At 43.6% G+C, this 14,967-nt stretch overlaps 1 protein-coding gene across 1 annotated transcript in view; it reads right to left on the bottom strand.

Moving 5' to 3' along the window:
- Positions 1 to 9,160: 9,160 nt before the first annotated feature.
- Positions 9,161 to 14,967, bottom strand: part of SLC33A1 (solute carrier family 33 member 1) — a 34,081-nt gene continuing 28,274 nt past the window's right edge. The window contains 1 exon segment of the mRNA XM_033958615.1: positions 9,161 to 9,646. Coding sequence (XP_033814506.1) covers positions 9,473 to 9,646 — 174 coding nt within the window. The 3' untranslated portion in view covers positions 9,161 to 9,472.

Here is a 14,967-nt window from a genome sequence, read left to right on the forward strand (position 1 = left end):
GAAGATGCTCTTGCTGCAAGTTAAGGATTCTGCTCACTGTTCAAGTTGTCACGTTTTTATTATTTTTTGATATCCCGCAAATCACAGAGCAACTAAGCGACTTAAGAGTGCTCTTCTCATTTTGACCCCTCTGGTAATGAATAGAACATGAAGTTTGTTACTTGTAAAGGTACTAAACTGCTTACCTATTAGAAGAGATTATAGTCTTTGACTGGCAGAACCCTTCCCCTACCCACATAAATCTTGAAAGGGATTTGTGCTGTAACATATCCTGAACTAGTCTTATGGAATCATTGATGGAGGCTATGTGGCATAATCTATGAAGATGTTCTTTATGAAGAAGAATTCAAACCATTTTTAAAATGTTCTCCTGGGGGCAATGTTTCAAAATGGGTTAGCGCTTAAGCCAGGGTATGTGGAATATGATACTAAGTTCTCAAATTAACTGTTAACACTCTGAATGTAGTAAGCAAGATTCCAGTTCTAGTATACACCCGCAGGGATGAATTGTCTGCCTCTGGTACATATAATCTCTATATCAAAAGGAAGTCTCAGCACAGAATGCAATCAAGGGAATTGCTGGTGCGAAGACTAACTGTAGAACTAAAAGCACATATGATGCTGAAGAATCCATTTTAATGAAACTAAATGGCTGCTGTTCTAGTGATAGAATTTGTATCTACTGTCTTGGAAGTAATAATGAAATTTCCTGCATGGACAATCCCTCACCTATCTTGGCACTGGAAGATAGGTTGCTCTGTGAAGTCAAACTCTATTATCTGGATGCCTTTTCTTGATGGCACCAGGGCAGTTGAGCTACCATGATCAGCCTGCTTCACACCTTATTCAATAGGGCACATCTACTTCAGTCCAATGCCTTAGTTTTAGTCTATCCCTTTCTATGCCTCAAGGGCAGAATGCCTTGAGTCTTTAGCTTCTCATACATGTCTGCCAAGACATCTTTGCATTGCACAGTGTAAAAAGGTGCCTGCCATGGAGAAAAATTTGAGCTGTCTAATAAAGCTTGCTTTTTTTTTCTTTAAATGGAAAAAATTGAGGGAGACTTAAGAGAGAAAGAGAAAATCCACAAAAAACGGAATATATCTCAAGATGCAAAAATGCATTAATGATGAGAGTACAGAGCTGCATCCAAATGACAATGGGGGGGGGGGGAGGAAAGAGCATGAAGGACGAGGTAGCAGTTGCATGAAGTCCTGTGCATACTCAGAAAAACCATCCAGATTTGTCCAGGATTTGGAGATTGCTGTGTCAGCACTGTTGGATATTGTCACACACTGGAATGTGATTCTTTCTGCTTGTAGATCTAAAATGTCATGTGACCTTCAGACTAACACTGATTAATATGGCTTAAATTATTACATTATATATATTTTTAAAGTGATAGGGCCATTAGAACCAAAAAGGCTCTTAGCAATCAGTCCCTTTGCTGTGAAATGCAGGACATGTCCCTGGCTGCAGATAATTGTAGGAAAAAGTCTAAAGGGGCCTCAATGACGGAGACAATACAACATAATGGAAGAGATGTCAATAATTCAGCCATGGACTTGACGGAATTCCTCTTTATTGAAGGTAGCACAGGGAAGAATCGACCCTAACAGTGTTTTGGCACATATGCCTTTGCCAAGAGTCTCGATGGTCGATGTCTATATCACACAAATGAGAGGGTAATCACAAAGATCAAGGGTAAACTGAGCAACTGATGCCCAAAATGGAGCAAAATAGTTACTATATGCTCTGTTTTGGACATCAGTTACACTGTTGCTCAGTTTACCCTTGATCTTTGTGATTACCCTCTTATGTGTGCGATATAGACATCGATCATTGAGACTCTTGGCAAAGGCATATGTGCCAAAACACTGTTAGTGTCGATTCTTTCCTGTGCTACCTTCAATAAAGTGGAATTCTGTCAAGTCCATGGCTGAATTATTGACATCGACTCTTCCGTTGTGTTGCAGATAACTAATTTTTTTTACCAACTGGTCTGTACAGTTTGAAATGTACTGTTCCCCAACACTATCTTATTTTCCCTTTTTAAGGGAAAATTCAAAAGATGGATTTAGGAGCAGCCAAACTCTTCTTACGTATATGTTACCTTATAGAAGGCCCTTGTCTACAGTCTCTGCTCCTGCAGTCTGTCCCTGTTTAAATTCATTGCCGATTTACTTGCATTTGAGCCATCTTCTCTCACTTCTATGTCTTCTTAATGATATCTCCAATATTACAATAACATACAGTCCAGATATAGACAGAATTATTTCTCTATTAAAGTGCCAATGGGATGTCAGATTACCCTCTGAGCCATCATACTCAGTAGGGTTAATTTCTCATTCTTCCCTCAAGGCACAACTTCATTAATTCCTTGCTTTGATATTCTTATTAAATTTCATAAATGTATAAAGTTTCATCAATAAATATATAATTTAATTCATTTTACTAGTATGAATTCATTATGAGTGAGAAAAAGTTTTGGAGCTTCCCCGTACCTTGACAAAGAAAGCGAAATGCGTTGGTGGAGGGGATTAATACTAACAGCTGAAAAGCTAAGTAGTGTTACTAAACCATGAATTCATACTACTAAAATTATTTAATGAATTAAATTATATATTTATTGATGAAACTTTATATATTTATGAAATTTAATAAGAATATCAAAGCAAGGAATTAATGAAGTTGTGCCTTGAGGGAAGAATGAGAAATAGCACAGTTACTTACCGTAACAGGTGTTATCCAGGGACAGCAGGCAGATATTCTTGACTGATGGGTGACGGCACCGACGGAGCCCCGGTACGGACAATTTTAGAGTGATTGCACTCTAAGAACTTAGAAAGTTCCAGTAGGCCGCACCGCGCACGCGCGAGTGCCTTCCCGCCCGACAGAGGCGCGCGGTCCCCAGTTAGGATAAGCCAGCTAAGAAGCCAACCCGGGAGGTGGGAGGGACGCAAGAATATCTGCCTGCTGTCCCGGGGGGGGGGGGGGGGGGGGGGGGGGGGGGGGGGGGGGGGGGTCCTGGATGACACCTGTTACGGTAAGTAACTGTGCTTTATCCCAGGACAAGCAGGCAGCATATTCTTGACTGATGGGTGACCTCCAAGCTAACAAAAAGAGGGATGGTGGGAAGGTTGGCCATTAGGAAAACAAATTTTGCAAAACAGATTGGCCGAAGTGTCCATCCCGTCTGAAAAGCGTCCAGACAATAATGAGATGTAAAGTATGAACTGAGGACCAAGTAGCAGCCTTGCAGATTTCCTCAATAGGAGTGGAACGGAGGAAAGCTACAGATGCTGCCATGCTCGACTCTATGGGCCGTGACAGAACCTTCCAGTGTCAGTCCGGTCTGAGCATAACAGAATGAAATGCACGCTGCCAGCCAATTAGACAACGTACGTTTAGAAACAGGACGTCCCAATTTATTCAGATCAAAGGACAGAAAGAGTTGGGAGATGATCTGTGGGGCTTAGTGCGGTCTAAATAGTAAGCTAGAGCCCTCTTACAGTCCAAAGAATGCAGAGCCTGTTCCCCTGAATGTGAGTGAGGTTTCGGAAAGAAGACAGGCAAAACAATGGATTGGTTGAATGGAATTCAGAAACAATTAGGAAGAAACTTTGGGTGCGTACGCAGAACCACCTTGTCGTGATGAATACTGTAAAAGGTGGGTCCGCAACTAGTGCATGAAGCTCACTGACCCTCCTGGCAGAGGTAAGGCAATAAGGAAAAGACCTTCCAAGTGAGAAACTTGAAAGAAGCGGTAGCCAAAGGTTCAAATGGAGGTTCATTAAGACGGAAAGAACCACATTGAGATCCCAGATAACAGGAGGGGCTTTAAGAGGTGGTTTACATTAAAAGACCCCGCATGAACCTGGACACCAAGGGATGAGCTGAGAGGAGTTTCCATGGACTGGCTCATGAAAAGCAGCAATAGCACTGAGGTGGACTCTGATGAAGTAGACTTGAGGCCAGAGTCAGATAAAGAAAGAAGATAATCCAACAAGGTTCCACTGCAAGGGAAGTGGGATCATGATGATGAAGAAAGCACCAGGAGGAAAACCTTGTCCACTTCTGATGGTAACATTGTAGAGTGACCGGTTTCCTGGAGGCATTCAGAATGGAAAGAACGGGCTGAGACAAAAGAGTATCATGAGAAGTCAGCCCGAGAGATACCAAGCTGTCAGGTGCAGAGACTGGAGGTTGGGATGCAGAAGGGTCTCCTGATGCTGCGTAAGCAGAGAAGGAAACAGTGGAAGAAGAAAAGGTTCCCTGGAACTGAGTTGAAGTAGAAGGGAGAACCAATGTTGCCTAGGCCACCGTGGAGCTATCAGAATCATGGTGGCCTCTTGAGCTTGAACAAGGTTCTTAACATGAGCGGAAGAGGGGGGAAAGCGTACAGGAACAGGTTGGACCAGTCCAGAAGAAATGCATCCGCTGTCAGATGGTGAGGAGAGTAAAGTCTGGAGCAGAATTGGGGCAACTGATGATTGTGAGGAGCTGCGAAGAGGTCCACCTGAGGAGTGCCCCATTGATCGAATATGGACTGGAGAGTCAAAGGATTGAGAGTCCATTCGTGAGGCTGGAGAATTCTGCTGAGCTTGTCTGCTAAGGAATTCTGTTCGCCTTGTATGTAGATAGCTTTCAGAAACAGATGGTGATCTACGGCCCAAGTCCAGATCTTCTGGGCTTCCTGGCATAAGAGGCGAGAGCCTGTTCCACCCTGCTTGTTGATGTAATACATCGCAACCTGATTGTCTGTGCAAAGTAGGAGGACTTGAGGGAAGAGAAGATGTTGAAAAGCCTTGAGGGCATAAAACATCGCTCTTAGTTCCAGGAAGTTGATGTGATGTTTCATTTCCTGGCTGTCCAAAGTCCTTGAGTTTGGAACTCATTCAAATGAGCTCCCCAGGCGTAAGGGGAGGCATCGGTGGTGATGATAAGTTGATGAGGAGGTAGATGGAACAGAAGACCTTTGGAGAGATTTGAGGATATCAACCACCATTGAAGAGATTGACGAAGAGATGATGTCACAGATATGTGTCGTGAGCAAGGATCCGTCGCTTGGGACCACTGGGTAGCTAGGGTCCATTGAGGAGTGCGTAGATGGAGACGTACAAAAGGCGTGACATGAACTGTAGAGGCCATGTGACCCAAGAGTATCATCATTTGTTTGGCAGATATGGAACGCTGATGAAGAACCTGCTGACATAGAGATTGGAGAATGTGCAGACGGTTGGACGGCAGGAAAGCTCTCATGAGGACTGTGTCCAGCACTGCTCCAATGAACTGAAGTCTCTGAGTGGGGACAATATGAGATTTGAGTAGATTTATCTCGAACCCCAGAAGTTATAGAAACAGGATGGTTTGGTTGGTGGCCAGAAGTACTGACTGAGATGAATTGGCCTTGATTAACCAATCGTCCAGGTAAGGAAACACCTGAAGGAGGTGGGAACGTAGAAAGGCAGCCACCACAATCAGACATTTGGTAAATACTCTTGGAGATGAGGCTAGACCGAATGGTAGCACTTTGTATTGGTAATGACGATGATTGATCATGAAGCGGAGATACTGTCTGAAGGCCGGATTGACCGGAACGTGAGTGTATGCTTCTTTGAGATCGAGGGAACATAGCCAGTCGCCTTGATTGAGAAGAGGATAAAGAGTGGCCAGAGAAAGCATCTTGAACTTTTCTTTGACCAAACATTTGTTGAGATCGCGGAGATCTAGAATGGGTCTGAGATCTCCTGTTTTTTTGGGAACTAAAAAATAACGGGAGTAGAATCCCTGCCCCTTCTGATCTAGAGGAACCTCCTCTATGGCGTTCAGAAGGAGGAGGGATTGAACTTCTTGGAGAAGAAGGAAAGACTGAGGAGTGTTCAAAGCAGACTCTTTTGGTTGACTTGGAGGAGGTAGAGTCTGAAAATTGAGAGAGTAGCCGTGGCGGATGATGTTTAGGACCCACTGATCTGACGTGATGAATTCCCAACGGCTTATGAAATAAGTAAGGCGTCTTCCTATAGGCTGTGGAAGGTGGGTAGAAGGAACAAGACTGGCTATGTTCTGGAGAACCAAGTCAAAAGGGTTGAGTAGATTTTTGTGAAGGTGGAGGTTTTACCTGCTGCTGTTGTTGAGGTTGTCTAGCAGCTGGTCGTTGTTGTCTCTGACTCTAGGCTGTTGTGCAGCTTGAGGCAGAGGACGAGCCACAAATCTACATTGGTAGGTCGATTGTGGACGAAAAGGCCTGGTCGGTGGAGGCTTCTTAGTTTTAAGAAGAGTGTCCCATCTAGTCTCATGAGCCGATAGTTTTTGAGTAGTGGAGTCCATGGAATCTCCAAACAGCTCATCCCCCAAGCAAGGCGCGTTGGCTAGTCGATCCTGGTGATTGACGTCGAGTTCTGAAACCCGAAGCCAGGCCAGCCGTCGCATGGCTACTGACATAGCTGTGGCTCTGGAGGTCAGTTCGAAAGTATCATAAATTGATCTGACCATTAATTTACGAAGCTGTAAAAGAGAAGAACAAGTTTGGTGAAAAGCAGACTTTTTCCGATCAGGAAGATATTTCTCAAAAGCAGTGAGATTTTGAATAAGCTGCTTAAGATAGAAAGAGAAATGAAATGCGTAATTTCCTGATCGATTGGCCAACATCGCATTTTGGTATAGTCTTTTTCCAAATTTGTCCATGGATTTTCCCTCTCTGCCAGGAGGGACTGAAGCATATACACTAGCCCCTTTAGACTTTTTGAGGGTGGACTCAACCAAAAGGGACTCATGAGGCAGTTGGGGTTTGTCAAACCCAGGAATAGGAATGACTTTATACAAAGAATCCAATTTTCGGGAGCTCCCGGGATAGTTAAAGGAGATTCTAGATTCTTATAAAAATCTCTCTCAAGATGTCATGGAGAGGTAACTTAAGATATTCCTTTGGAGGCTGGTCAAAATCCAGAGCATCCAGAAAAGCTTTGGATTTCTTTGACTCAGCCTCCAAAGGAATGGAGAGGGAATCACACATCTCCTTCAAAAAGGAAGAAAAAGAAGACACATCTGGTCTAGAGGAGGGTCCCAAAGCAGACGGGTCCTCATCACCAGAAGAGCATTCCCCCTCAGAAAGAAGAGGATCCTCCGAGTCCCCCCACAAATCAGGATCTCGAACTTGAAAACTCCGGTCTCGAGATTCCGGTGTGGATGGCTCTAAATGACGGGATTTGCGAAGAGATTTCCCTGACCTGCCTGACTCGGTACCGGGGGATGTCACTGTATGCACCGGAGCCGAAGTCTGTACAGCTTGATGGTGAGCTCTCGGCTCCGGTGCAAGAATCGGCATGGAGACCGAGGAAACAGATTGTACCGGTACCAACAAAGTGGAAGTCGATAAAATAGGACGGTCCACTGTCGGTACCGGTGGCTCAGACCGAACTGGTGCCGGAAGATTCGGTGCCAGGAGCGAAGGCAGGAGGTGCTGTAACTGTTCTTTAAGTTGTGTCTGCAGAACAGCAGCTATACGCTCTTCGAGGAGGGCACCGGTACCGCCTTTTTCTTTTGTGGTACCTGCGGTGCCGCTCTACGCCCCGAGGATGAGGAACCCGATGTGGAGGGGCTCACCTCTATTGGGGCGGAGCGCTTCCGTGGGCGCCTCGAGGTCGGCAGGATTGGGCTCGCTGCCATCGAGACCGGAGGACGCTCCAACGGGGAAGGCTTCTTAGCCGGCTTACCTGAAGGAGTCGACACCGACGCGGTATCGTGTGGCGTCGATGATGTGGGTGCCGACTGCGCCGGAGCCGATGTCGGTGCCGGTGTGGTAGAATCAGACATTTCGGCACCAAACAGTAATTTTTGTTGGATTTCTCTATTTTTAAGAGTTCTCTTTTTCAAAGTCGCACAGCGGGTGCAGGTAGACGCTCGATGGTCGGGACCAAGACACTGTAGACACCAATTATGTGGGTCAGTGAGTGAAATTGGTCGTGCACACCGCTGGCACTTCTTAAACCCGGGTTGAGGGGGCATGAATGTAAAGACGGCTTCAGCCAAATCGAAGGCCGAGGCCTCGATGGTGGCAATAGGCCCCGCCGGGGCAAAAACGAAAAAGGTAGAAAAAAAACAAGAAATATTTTTTTTTTTTTTTTTTAAGGAAAAGAAAAAAAAAGAAATGAAGGAAATAATATCTCCTTCAAACGTTTACGCGAGCGGGAAGAAACCAAAAGATTTTCTCACAACGGCCGTTGAGAGAAACGCGTCTTCTTAGCTCCGCGGAAACTAGAAAACTGGGGACCGCGCGCCTCTGTCGGGCGGGAAGGCACTCGCGCGTGCGCGGTGCGGCCTACTGGAACTTTCTAAGTTCTTAGAGTGCAATCACTCTAAAATTGTCCGTACCGGGGCTCCGTCGGTGCCGTCACCCATCAGTCAAGAATATGCTGCCTGCTTGTCCTGGGATAATAACCCTAATGAGTATGATGGCTTAGAGGGTAATCTGACATCCCATTGGCACTTTAATAGAGAAATCATTCTGTCTATATCTGGACTGTATGTTATTGTTATATTGGAGATACTGTTTAAATTCAGCCATCTGGAAACTGACTTATAGGCAGAGCTTGCCTTACAGTAATGGAATTAGCATGCTCCTACAAACCCATGTTCCCAGCAGCATAATGAAAATGAAAGCCAGTAAACCTGAAGAAAACAGGTGAAAGTTTTTAAAAATTAAAAATGTGGTCCCCTTATAGCAGGGATCTCAAAGTCCCTCCTTGAGGGCCGCAATCCAGTCGGGTTTTCAGGATTTCCCCATGAATATGCATTGAAAGCAGCGCATGCACATAGATCTCATGCATATTCATTGGGGAAATCCTGAAAACCCGACTGGATTGCGGCCCTCAAGGAGGGACTTTGAGACCCCTGCCTTATAGGAAAGGGTTCTCACTATGGATAAAGTAGATGCACAATATTTATAAGAATGTGCCAGTTACCATAAATCAGCAGAATTACACTTTGTATGCTGAATTATTTATGAAGCTTTGGTGTTACGCTCATGGCAGTTCAATTCTACTAGAAGTATTGTTTAGATGAAGAGACCAAAAATAAGTAGACCTCATTGATTTTTAAACTTTGCATGTGGTAAACAAAAGAATATTCAGAAACAAAATTAAAAGTCCACAAATTTAAAAAACCTGTAAAACACTCAATTTATACAAAATATTTCTTTTCCTTAAAAATTTTTAAAGCTTAGAAAAGTCAGAAATTACCTTAAAAATAGAATTTTGAGCACCTATTTTCTTCTCATAACAGCATATAAGATCATGGTGAAATAGCAGCATAAGTGATACCTTTCCATAGGTATCAGTTGCACTTATGCTACCGTTTTCTATGCCAACCATATTTCCCATTATAGTCACATATTTCTAATTCTCTATAGATTATAGGTTATCTTATGGACCAAGATCGATTCCATGGTGGAACACCTTAAGTAACTTAACAGTCAGTTGATAGTGCTTTGCCTGCATTTCCATGAAGACGGGCTTTCATTCTGAAGTTTTGTAAATTTCGGGCCCAGAAAGAACCACCAACCAAACCCAAGGAGAACACAAATAACAGATTCCACGTAATAACCATCCAGTGTAGTAACACATGTACCATTCAGCTTTGCACAAAGCTGTAGAAATGCAAAACACAAAGAAACATGTTAGACACTTGTGATGCTAAATGGATTTTATACATTATTCAATTGGGCCACTATATTCTAAACTGTCTTTCTGTACAAATATCATTCCTAGCCCATGACAATTTTTCTCATGCAGCCTAAAGATATGAATACAACCTCTGCCCCTCAAAAAAAATTACTCTGTTACATTTTGCAGGTTTATAGGCCTTAATGTTTACTTATGACATGAACATCAGGTTACAGTGAAAATAACAAGGAACAACAACAGATCACTAAGATATTGTAAAATAGGTTTTACCTTTTAATTTTCTTTTCTTCAGTCCTCCAGACTATTCCAGATGCTTAGGTTTGTGCTGTACTATCAGAAGGTGAAGACTTAAGAATCTTTTGCAACCCCTTGGCTAATCAATATTTACAATAGCATAACAAAGCAGAAGAGCAAAGGCAATTAAAAAGGAAAGACTTTTCACAAGAGCTAAGGAACTGCTTAACACAGAATCTTAATGAAGGATAAAACCCAGGAAACTAGAGATCCAACAGGAATACCGTATTTTCACGCATATAACGCGCGCGTTATACATGATTTTACAAACCGTGCATAACCATGCGCGTTATACGCGTGAGCGCGTTTTACAACTTTTTTTTACATAGTTCCCCCCCCCCGATGTCCAACTGTAGTTCCCCCCACCCCGCAGGACCGCTCGCACCCCCACAGCCTCCCCACCCCCCATCATGGAGAAGCTCCTACCGTTGTCCTGCTGCTTCCTCTGCTGGCGGTCCCGGCCCTTCTGTGAGCCCTGCGTCTGCGCTGCTTCCTCTTCTGGCGGTCCCGCCCTTTCTCTGACGTGGGGGTGCGAGCGGTCCTGCGGGGGGGTGAATCGGACGTTGGGGGGGGCATCAGGCTTTCAGGGTGGGGACAGGACTTCAAGGGGGAGAGGAGAGTCGGGGCGGGCGAAAGGAGAGTCGGGGCGGCCAGAGGAGAGTCGGGGTGGGCGAAAGGAGAGTCGGGACGGCCAGAGGAGAGTCGGGGCGGGCGAAAGGAGAGTCGGGGGGGCCAGAGGAGAGTCGGGGCGGGTGAAAGGAGAGTCGGGGCGGCATGCGCCGTATATGGGTGTGCGCAGTATATAAAAATTTCTTTACATAAATTACAGTTTCCCATGCGCTATACCCGTGTGCGCGTTTTACACGGGTGCGCGGTATATGAGTGAAAATATGGTAACTAGCCAAAATCAAAATCTTTATGCTTCAGGAGACAGAAAACAAACTGATGCCAAGAATTACAGTTAGGTTCTAGACTGTTCTGGAGGAGCTCAAGGAAAAAAATTAGCAGGCAAGAACCTATTTATCCTTCCTTATCCTGCCAGACCAGATATTAATGAAGGTGGGACACTGAAATCCCTGCCATTAATACTTTGGCTCCAAGGGCCACATTACTTCAAGCTTGAACATGCAATCTATAGTGACAAACAAAAGAATGATGTCCAGATTGCTACTAGAGAATGACACAAGGACAAAGTTTGTCTCCATCCTAGACAGTGAATGGAATAAAGAGTGACGAGAAGATAAGGAAAGTAGAAACCAGAGACGACAGAGGTATAAAAAAAAATAATATTTGTTTTATTTTTTTGCTTTAGGATAAAGTAGTATTGCAGCTGTGTTGATAAACAGAAAATTTAAATAAAGTGATCCTTTTATTGGACTAATTTTAATACATTTTTCACTAATTTTCAGGTGCCTACTTTAAAAAAAAAAAAAAAATTGCATTTTAATTGGTTTTTTTTAAGTGGCACAGCCAATTAATGCACCGATTAAACCAATTAAGTTAGGCAGCAATAGAGTACCTAACTTCGGGCACTGTTTACAGAATCGGGCCCAAATGCCTACATCATATTTTCTCTTAAGGTTTAAAGATTTATTTCTGCAGATGGAGGATAGTATATAGGGTTCAGTTTTTTAACTATATACTTCATTTCTTTATTGTTTAGATTTTAATTTTTTCTCACATGTTATGTTATAGACATTGCCTCATAAAGTGAACCTGATGCATATATCTGGGGGAATATATTACTTTTTTGTGGTAATTTCCTGCATTTTCTTATACATTTCTTGAAAATATATTTAATATAATTATCAATTAAAAAAAAATCCCAGGGGTTAATCAGTGTACCACATGATGGACAGATATATTTAACCCTGCAGAAAAAAACACCTGTCTGGATTCGAAGTCAAGCCCTTTCCCTTCACTAGATCCTAACAGCACAGCCAGTTATACCTTAAGTCAGGGGTGTCCAATGTCGGTCCTCGAGGGCCGCAATCCAGTTGGGTTTTCGGGATTTCCCCAATGAATATGCATTGAAAGCAGTGAATGCAAATAGATCTCATGCATATTCATTGGGGAAATCCCGAAAACCCGACTGGATTGCGGCCCTCGAGGACCGACATTGGACACCCCTGCCTTAAGTGCTAGTTTGGACAAGAGGCCGACATTCACATTTTGCAAGAACATAAAATATGTGCAATAGAAGCAAGCAGAGCTTCAGCTACATAATCCACTCTCAACATTAAAAATTGGTGATCCCTCCCAGCTTTTGACTCCGGATTGTGGTGCAACTTGATGCCCAGGCTTGCCACTCCAACAGACGTCACTGCAGCTGCTTTTAAACCTGAGACTGTAGCTTCAAAGAGTTTCTTATAAACAAAATCCAGCTTGTGGTCCTGGACATCCTTTAATATCACACCGCTTCCACTGGGAAGGGAGGTATACTTTGTAACCTGCACTACCAGGGAATCCACTTTCAGTGGAATAAAGAGCTGGTTAAATTCAACATCCATCGGATAGAGCTTTGCCATGGCTTTGGCCACCCAATGGGGCCCCTCTGGGACCTCCCAATGGTCCATCAGCATTTTTGGGTAATGTCCTCATGAGGAGAAACATGTTGTCTGCACTTTTGTGTTGCTCATAAGCGAGTACTGTGTGACTGAGAACTGTGGAGTCTCCAATTCCTGGAACGTTTCCATGATTACTTCTAGAAGTGCTGAAGACTTGGAACAGCTTGCACACTGTCAGATTCTTTCTGAGATCTAGGGTCTCCACCAGATTTGGATCTGGTCCCCCTAGACATGAAGGGGCATCTCATGCTTCTGAGGACTGAGATTGGAAAAGTAAGAGCATTGTAATAGAGCCCTTGTAGTCCCAGTCCTCCTCTGACTGAACCTCCCTGTCCTGTGCATGGCACTGTTGCTGGGAAATTGCACTATTGGGGGGGAGGGAATACCCTCAAAGCCAGCATGGCCGTAATCCCAGAGGGCTCTATATGGCCCTTATTAGTCATGTAAGCTTCAAATATCATACTGATTAATTTCATGAGGGGGGGGACCTCCTGTCCAGATTGCCACTGCAGACACTCCCAAGCTTTTTTCTGGAGTTTTGCGGGAGAAGCACAGCTGCACTTCATCAGGGATGCACCTGTGCTGCTACCCTGCTCAAAACTGGACTTTTTCCTAGTCCTCATACCATCTGGGCTCTAACAATGTACCCCCCCAGAGGAACTAGGAGAGGCTAAACCAGTGGCTCCCACCCCCCCTCACGTGAAGCATGGCTTATGGGACACGGACAAGGACAATCCTCAGATGGTTATCCAGTGTAAATCTGGCATGAATTCAAGGTATCCTGGCCTGAGGAATCCATTACACCTGTTTTTGAGTAAAAATCGAGGTGTTTTGACACAGATGAAGGCTTTTATTTTCAAATTGGGAAATCCAAGGTGGCTACTTTGGCAGCAATTTTAGTGCCAAAAATAGCCAGTGTGAGCTAAGCTGGGGTCCAAAAACCAGCAATTTTGGTATTTTAAGAGGTAGTGGACCCTGGCTCTAATCCCAGAACCCCCCAAAATTTCACTTTTAACCTCTCCTCCCTCCCCTGGATTCTGTATTAGAGGCTATCAGCCTATTACTCACTGTGCAATGTTGTGTGCTGGGAGCTGCTTGTAGTGAAGCTGAAGACAGCTTACAGGGAGAACCTCTGCCTCAAACAAGCCTAGAATTCAGACTGCTTGTCTCTTCAGACTGCCTCTCAGGTTCAACAACCGGCCAGAGACCTCAACCCCCACTGGAACTTTGCACGTGAAGTTGAAAGGAAGAAAGCAGCTTGCCCCTTGGATGCAGACCTCCGACCCAAGAGTCTACGCATTCCTGCACCCAGAGATGTCCCATGACACGGATCCTCTGCAGCACTGAAAAGCCTCGCGGTCAGTAAAAACTGAATTTAAAAGATAAAAATATGAGCAGAAAAGACAGACTCCCACCATCTCCCTGAGGAACTGGAGGACAGCCCAGAAGGATAGGAGGTAGAGCAAAAGAATGCTAATAAACTCTTAATGCTTTGATAAACTCTTAATACCTTATTCATCTTTCAGAACCCTTCGATCAAATAATCAAAATTTACTCTCCATACCATCTTTACGGGAACTATTTTACGATACTACCCACAAATCCATATTTTCAGTCACCGCCTCCTCTCTGTGGAATGCCCTTCCTTTAGATGTTCAATTAGAGAACTCCCTGGAAAAATTTAAAGCTAAACTTAAAACTTTCCTTTTTAAAAGACGCCTTTTCTCTCTAATACTATATTCAGCCACTTAACCCCTTGATTCATGTGAAGCTTTACAATATCTAATATCTCTTTTGAGATGATTTCCCTCCTAATGTTTTTCGCCACTCCCCATTTACCATCCTTTTTTATTAATTTTTACTTCGATGTATTTTAAACAACCTTTCCCTCCCCTAACCTCCTTCTGTTTCGTGTATGTTAAGTCAAATTCGTCTAGTATTTAATATTTGATAAAATATTGTTTTTATTTACCTATTTTAATGTTCCTTACAATCTTTTTACATTGTACATAGTCTAGACATTTGATTTGATAGACGGTATATCAAAAATAAAGAAACTTGAAAAGAATGCTAATGAGGATCTCTACAAGAATTTGCGTGAGAATGGGTTGACTACCCAAAGGAATAATAATGTTTATATCCAGAACAAAAAATTGAATCCTAATATCAGTAGGAACTAGAGTCCAAGTAGGACAGTAGACAAATAGAGGAATCCGAGTTGGAGTTGAAGATTTGTTGTACCAGCTCCACTGTCCTATGCTTATTAGCTACATTAAGAAAAGTAGCAGCATTAAGAAAAGCAAAAGTAAATCTCTACCCATACAAAATGCACTTTGCAACAAGAGAATAAATTCAGGTAAGAAATTTTGACAGACACTAAAGTCCTGGAAAATACCCATAAGAGAAGGATCTATCATTGCTAG

This window comes from Geotrypetes seraphini, chromosome 9 (assembly GCF_902459505.1).
Source record: "Geotrypetes seraphini chromosome 9, aGeoSer1.1, whole genome shotgun sequence".
Classification (NCBI taxonomy): domain Eukaryota; kingdom Metazoa; phylum Chordata; class Amphibia; order Gymnophiona; family Dermophiidae; genus Geotrypetes; species Geotrypetes seraphini.